General features: G+C 36.3%; 1 protein-coding gene and 1 non-coding gene across 2 annotated transcripts in view; one reads left to right on the plus strand and one right to left on the minus strand.

Annotated features, from left to right (window-relative positions):
• Positions 1-666: 666 nt before the first annotated feature.
• Positions 667-7,500, minus strand: part of LOC119574991 (ammonium transporter Rh type B-like) — a 20,818-nt gene continuing 13,984 nt past the window's right edge. Inside the window, exons 3-10 of the mRNA XM_037922298.1 lie at positions 6,475-6,717; positions 5,896-6,046; positions 5,287-5,428; positions 4,897-5,060; positions 4,408-4,545; positions 3,936-4,069; positions 3,368-3,549; positions 667-2,435 (exon numbers count right to left, since the gene is read on the minus strand). Of these exons, the coding sequence (XP_037778226.1) occupies positions 2,278-2,435; positions 3,368-3,549; positions 3,936-4,069; positions 4,408-4,545; positions 4,897-5,060; positions 5,287-5,428; positions 5,896-6,046; positions 6,475-6,717 (1,312 nt within the window). The 3' untranslated portion in view covers positions 667-2,277. The remainder of the gene's footprint in view (positions 2,436-3,367; positions 3,550-3,935; positions 4,070-4,407; positions 4,546-4,896; positions 5,061-5,286; positions 5,429-5,895; positions 6,047-6,474; positions 6,718-7,500) is intronic.
• Trnav-cac lies at positions 7,079-7,151 on the plus strand. Its single transcript has one exon. It is a non-coding gene; the product is annotated as a tRNA-Val (tRNA).

A 7,500-nucleotide genomic window follows, 5' to 3' on the forward strand; every position in this document is an offset into this window, starting at 1 on the left:
ACATGAAAACTGCAATTGAGTATCATGCTGTGACCACGGCGGCTCAGACATGAACCTACCGTTAAAAGAAGAAGAAGAAACCAATAATATTTATATCAACTTCTCAGTATCCTCTTCCATAACAAATGTATCATCACCAACAGAATTTATCCATCGCTGGTAAACATGTAGGTTCTGGGAGATGAAATAACTCATCTTTGAACATCGTCCTGATTCTGAGATGAAAGTTCTCAAGTAGATGGAAAACTTTACCAATAACTTTAATGGGTAGTCGTAGCGAAATGATACAGTGCTTTGATAGACGAGATGATGAATCCTCTCTTGAAGTAAAAAAAAACAAAGAAAAAAGAAAGAAAAGTCGCGTATATACAGCGATTTTCTTTCTACCGCTGTAGAGATAATTTTTTGTCTCATAAAAAAAAATTATACCTTTCACTGTTCTGTTTCATGAATGTAAAAGTATTTGTGAGTTTATTTTCAGAATTATTTATTTTTTTTCGAGTATTTTTATTTCAATTCCAAACCGGAGCCCAATAATCCATACTTGATATTTTTTTTAAATCAATTCAAATGTAATTGTATGTATAAAATGTAGAGAAACGGAATTCTCAATCTATACACATATTAATAAAAAAAATGATTTTTACCTAGGAAAGATAAAGACACTTTATTTATATTTTTTATTGATTTGGGTTTAGAAAGATACACGTAAATCTAAAGAATGACTAATAGGCCTACAGGTGTAAATGTTATTTCAAAATATCTTGGGTATGTAATCCTGCATTAACATTTCCTTTGGTTATTTCCTTAATATGATCGAAAAAAAAACATGGATTCATAAAATAATCTAAAAGGAGGTATGTTTAAATCTGAAAACTTAAAAAAAAGACATATATGAATTCGTTAGAAATATTGGTATGTCTTTTGTTTCTGGGAAACAGAAAAAAAAATCCGTTTGTTCTGTTAAAGAAGTACAGTTCTTCGTATAACGTAAAAGCAATTCATAATTTGTAATATTTTTTTGTGATTATTATCACCATAAAAAACAGTAAAATAAGAATCATAAATCTTATATTATTATTCTGCTCATTTGCCTTAATTAAAAAAAAAAAATAATTTGCACATAACAAAGTTAAGCTTAAAGCTTAGTAATTTATCTAAAAGCACTGTTGTCTTTTACATTTTCCATTCAAAAAGAATCACACAAAAGCATAAAAAAAATCGGAAAATATTCGATCCTGTCATTCATCACACCACATAGTAACTATTAAAAAAAAAGAAGAAAAAAATTAAAACGTCTTCCACACCTATTTCTAATAATAAACTGAAAATCAAAAAAAGATGATTCAATCACTCAAAAATTTATATAAAGTATACTGGCACGTTACCCTAACGAAATTACATTTAAGTCAATATCCTTAAAAGTAAAGTTATCTAACGCTTCTCACAAGAGAAACTTTACAAAATTTTATGAGTATATCTGCTTAACGCTTTTAAAATCTGTCCCAATACTTAGGTTATTGATTTTAGCATTGTGTAGAGACACCTTACATTAATACTTTTTTCATATATATATATATATATATATTTGTATATATATTGATATATATATATATCATATATATATATGTAATATTCAATTTTTCACTTTGTTTTCAAAAGTGTCGTTTTATATCCGAAAATAAATGTATATTTCAAAGATTCTTCCATAAATTGTTCATTATCATCACCATGGCTATTTATTTAGTTAGATCCACGTTATCAGATAGTATATCATCATTCAAATTATATTTTCTTTTATTTTTTATAGAAAATTTATACTATGATCAATTAATTCACGCTTTATATTAACTTCTACACTAATATTCTAGTCTTGTTAGCTTCGAACTGACAGACAACATGCAAACAAGAAGTCAAATTACTTTTTTTTTCAACATGAATCCAAATTTAAGAGTCAACTTCCTATGTAAAAAAAAAAGTCTGGTCAAATTACCTTTTTTTATGTGAAGCTAAACTAAACAGTCAACTTCTCATGAAAAAAAAAAGTCAAATTTCCTCTCTTCCTTTAAAATAGGAAACCAAATCCAACATTCTTTTCCACACACACGCACACACACAAACACAAATATCTACACATCACCCAATACACAAACCAAGTATCACAAACACACGCACCTATGCATCCTCAAGCGGAAACGAAAAAAAAAAAAAAAACATATACGCTTCGAAAACACATCCGACTTCACTTGTTTTTTTTTCTTTTCTTCTCTCTACTTTCTACTTCGATGTTCCGTTATCAGCTGGTGACGTCATAGGGATGTGCACGCTGCTCATATGGTGTTCCTCTTCTTCCTCCTCAATTATCCAGTATTTTTCGTCTTCGTAAAGATCGTCTGTGCGGAGCCTTCCCCAAATTTCGACCCGGAGGAGGAAGCCTGGGGGAAATTGGGAGTTGAAATTGGGTGTTGAAATTGGGGGTTGAAATTGGGGATTGAAATTGGGGGTTGAAATAGGGGGTTGAAATTGGGGGTTGAAATCGGGGGTTGAAATTGGGGGTAGAAATTGGGGGTTGAAATTAGCGGTTGAAATTGGTGGTTGAACTTGGGGATTGAAATTGGGGTTTGTGAGAAATGCCGCAATGGTTGTATGTTCGTAAATAGTATGATAAAAACGGCATTAGCAGGAAATTGTAAAGTGGAAATAGTATAATAATAAAAAAAAATGTAAATAGTACAAAAGGGTACACGGCGATGGTAAACTATTTAATAAAAGCTAGTATAGATGAGAACGTTGTGATTGAAAATAGCATATTGTACATGTTACAACAATCAATAATAACTAACAGATATTTCAGTCTTGAATAATTCAACAGGATGAATAACACAACCGTACAACGTGGCAAACAATATTTTAGAAGAGTTAATATTCTGCAAAACACTGAGAAAACAAACGTACAAACAAACAAAAAGGCGAAAAAGAAAAGAAGAGAGAGAGAGCGAGAGCGAGGGAGAGAGAGAGAGAGAGAGAGAGAAGAGAAGAGAGAAGAGAGAGAGAGAGAGAGAGAAGAGAGAGAGGAGAGAGAGAGAGAGAGAGAGAGAGAGAGAGAGAAGAGAGAGAGGAGAGAGAGAGAGAGAAGAGAGAGAGGAGAGAGGAGAGAGAGGGAGAGAGAGAGCAAGAGAGAGCAAGAGAGAGCAAGAGAGAGAGAGAGAGAGAGAGAGAGAGAGAGAGAGAGAGAGAGAGAGAGAGAGAGAGAGAGAGAGAGAGAGAGATAGAGGGAGAAAGAGTAAGAGAGAAAGATATATATATAGAGAGAGAAAAAAACAAACAAACTGACAAACTAGAGAAACAACTGAAGCGAAATCCCGACCTGTGATAACCCCTCCTATGATGGCGATGACCAGCGTGATGAGCAGGGCGAGGATCTGGTTCCCGGCCTGACCTCCTGCCGAGTACCCAGGGCCTGCCTCCAGATCGGGAAGGATGTTCTGGAGGCGCTCGAAGTCCTCTGTGTCGGCGGCAGGAGCGCGGTTCGGGAAGATTTCGTACAGGCTGTTGGGAGGGCGTGGTGAGTTCGTGTTGGGGGGTGGGGAAGGTGTGGGTAATCTTGTTGATTGATTGATATTAAGGCATAGACGTGCAGTGATGTACGTTCATTACACTTATAAATACACACAAACGCGCGAAAAAATGTACAAGCAGAGTACACGCATAGACACACATGCACACACACACACACACACACACACACACACACACACACACACACATGCACATACACACACAACACACACACACAACACACACACACACACACACACATCACACACAAACACACTCACCCACCACCCACCAAAAAAAAAAAAAACAAAAAAAACAACAAAAAAAAACAAAAAAAACTACTACTGTCACCTCCCTCGACGTCCTTCCTGACTCACCTGGGCCCATAGGTCTCCTCGGAGGCGAAGGCGGCGGCGACGCAGCCGACGATGCCCGCCAGGACCGCAGGCATTCCGTGGAGGTTGTGGACGCCGCAGGTGTCGTGGACCCGGAGGCGGGAGGCCAGGAACGGCTGCGGCGGAAAGAGATTTGTACTAGTCCTCAGATTAAAAAAAAAGAGTCATGTGTATGTATATATATGTATACACAGAGAGAGAGAGAGACATACACACATATACATATACATAAACGAATATTCCTTCCGTTGCTAAACCTTATTTTCTTTGACAGATCGCACTAGTGAAAAATCAAATTCCAAGACTCAGAGGCTGATAACCAACGATTTCCTGGGCCATGGGCTGCCGACCCGTTAACTTTCACACCAGTCCGTCCGCAACTCTTCCATTCATCCTGTGTACAAAACGGACAAACGGACAAACAGACAAACGGACAAACGCTCGAGATTCTCACCGTGAGATAAGCATAGCCAAAGACCGAAATGGTGCCGGCGAGCATTCCGATGAGGACGGCGCCCCAAGGGTGGATCATGAGATCGGCTGCTGTTCCAACGGCCACACCTCCGGCCAGGGTGCTGTTCTGAATGTGCACCTGAGGAATACAAACGTTTGGATATAGACACTGTGTCGTGGTAATATGATTAGTATTTTGTTTGTATGTTGGATAAAGGAGAGAGAGAAAAAAAGTGGGATCGGTATCTCGTATCTGAAACAATTTAAAATCAGTGCAAACTTTTCTCTTTCAAAAAGAAAATGATCCTAAAAACATTACCACAGGACCTTCATCAAACCAAACCAGGATAAGCATGAATGATTTCATATATATATATATATATATATATATATATATATATATATATATATATATATATATATATATATATATATATATATATATATATATATAGACACACACACACACACACAAAAAACAATTCCTTACCATATTGAATTTCTTTTCTTTGTCGACAAGGGAGGAGAGAGCGAAGGTGGTCAGGGTGCACGAACAGAGGGCGATGTAGGTGTTGATGACGGCACGGTGTTGGTCGTCTCCAGGGGCCGCCCCGCTGTTGAACGAGGGCCAGTACAGCCACAGGAAGACCGTTCCTAAAAGCACCAACACAGGGGTGAGAGGAAGCGACGTAAACAAACAGCGGAATAATGACAGAGGAGAATAAAGTCACAACGAGGTATATTAGGAAGGAGGCATAGGGAGAAGGCAAGGAGAAAGGGAATAAAAAAAAAGGAACAAATAGAATGATATAGATGCATTCAGCAAAAAAAGACCTACATTTCATGCACAAAGAGAAGCAAAGAACCGTCAACCACCCACCGATCATAGCGAACAAATCGGACCTATACGACGACCCTTCCTTCTCCGTGCTGTGGTCCTCGCGGTAGAGAACGAAGCTCACGGCCAGCCCGAAGTAGGCCCCGAAGGCGTGGACGAACATGGAATCACCCATGTCAATAGCCTGAACAGAATAATAAAAATAAATAAGAGGTTGTATAAGTCATTTTCATAGGCCTAGGTATTCTTCCTATATGTAAGTAAATGGATAAATTAATATGTATATAATTAGGTCCTGTTTTTATTGACCCACGAGTGAATGTCTTTTCTTTCCTATGTGTAAAAAGTGAATCTGAAGTATTTGTTGTACTTATAATTTTCTTTCCCATCTGTCAATACTTATCTGAAGTATTTGTGATACTTATAATTTGTCTCTCATACGTGAAAATTAACCCGAAGTATTTTGAGTACTTATAAAATCTTTCCCTATAAGCCGTTATTAACCAGAATCATACATAATACTTACAACTTACTTTCCTACATGCAAACACAAATAACAAGTAGTTATAGTACATATAACTGTCCTATTTTTTCTTAAGACAAGTTACAAGAGAACCACAAAATCCCAGCAAAAGGACGACAACCACGCACCCCGAGGTACTGCCTGCCGATGACCTCGTTGATGACGAAGATGGGGATCTCGATCAAGGTCATGATGATCAGCTGCGTCGGCGTCGTCTTCCCCAACACGGCGCCGAAGCTGATCAGCACCGCGGCCGCAGTGAAATCGGCGGCTAAGAGACTGTGCGAGGAGTGGTGATAATGAGGGTAATGTTAGTGATGATAATAGTTGTGGTAGAGGCAATAATAGCAGTAGTCGTAGTAATAACATTGCTAATAAAAAAATTATTGTAATAGCTGTAGTAGTAGTAGTATAATCAACAATGTAATCATAGTAATCATAATAGTATTAAAATATTAATACACGCATGCATATACACACATACATACATAAATCTATATCTATATCAATCAATCTAAGCATCTTTATGTTATTATGCATACATACATGGGTATATATGAATATACATTAACTATATACCTATATCATTTCTATTTTAGTCACTGCCACCACCTCAAACAACTTCCTCAAACCCATATATATTGCATCAAATAGACCCTCCATTTACCCACCCAGAATTCAAATGCGATTTATAAATGCCCACTCACGCGTTGATATCGATAATGATTTTGTTGTAGTGCAGATGGAAGAAGCCATTGACGAGGAGCGCCCACTGCAGGCACGTCGCGGCCACCAGGAAGTTGATCCCGACGGAGGAAAATCCATACTTCTTCAGGAAAGTCATCAGGAATCCGAAACCGATGAAAATCATGACGTGTACATCTTGGAACACTGGGAGGCGGAGGGAAGAGTGATTAGCATGTGTATTAATATTGATGGTCAATACGCGTCTTGGTGTTAATGATTAATACGAGTACTGATATTAATGGTTAATATGAAGAGAAGAGAAGAGGAGAGAAGAAGAAAAGAAGAAGAGAAAAGAAAAGAAGAGAGAGGAGAGAATAAAAGAATAAAAAAGAAAAGGAAAGAAAAGAAAAGAAAAGACGATATGAGAGGAAGAAGAATAAGAATAAGAGAAAAGAGGAAGAAGAGAAAAGAAAAGAAGAGAGAAGAGACGAGAAGAGATGAGACGAAAAAAAAGAAAAGAAAAAAAAAAGAAAGAAAAAAAAAGAGACCCATGAAATCCTAAAACCCAAACAACAAATAACTAGTTTAATAAGAATCACAAATTAAACACTGATTACAAGGAGCGTTTCCGTAGTGTAGCGGTCATCACGTGCGCTTCACACGCATAAGCCCCCCGGTTCGATCCCGGGCGGAAACAACTCGAATATTTTTTTATGAATAAATAACCTTTTTTTTTCAAACAAACTGCTGTTTACTTTTTTTCAGTGATAATGATGATAATGATGGTGATGATGATGATGATAATGATAATGAAAATGATAATGATAATAATAATAATAATAATAATAATAATAATAATAATAATAATAATAATAATAATAATAATAATAATAATAATAATAATTATAAATAATAATAATAATAGTAATAATGATGAGGTTTCTCTTTACAAAAAAAGTTAAATTATATATTAATTATTTGAGCAAAAATATTTGTTAAATCATATATTGTCTTTTAGGAAAAAAAAATTCACTTGCACTTTTCAC

Source organism: Penaeus monodon, chromosome 7 (assembly GCF_015228065.2).
Source record: "Penaeus monodon isolate SGIC_2016 chromosome 7, NSTDA_Pmon_1, whole genome shotgun sequence".
NCBI classification, from domain to species: Eukaryota; Metazoa; Arthropoda; class Malacostraca; order Decapoda; family Penaeidae; genus Penaeus; species Penaeus monodon.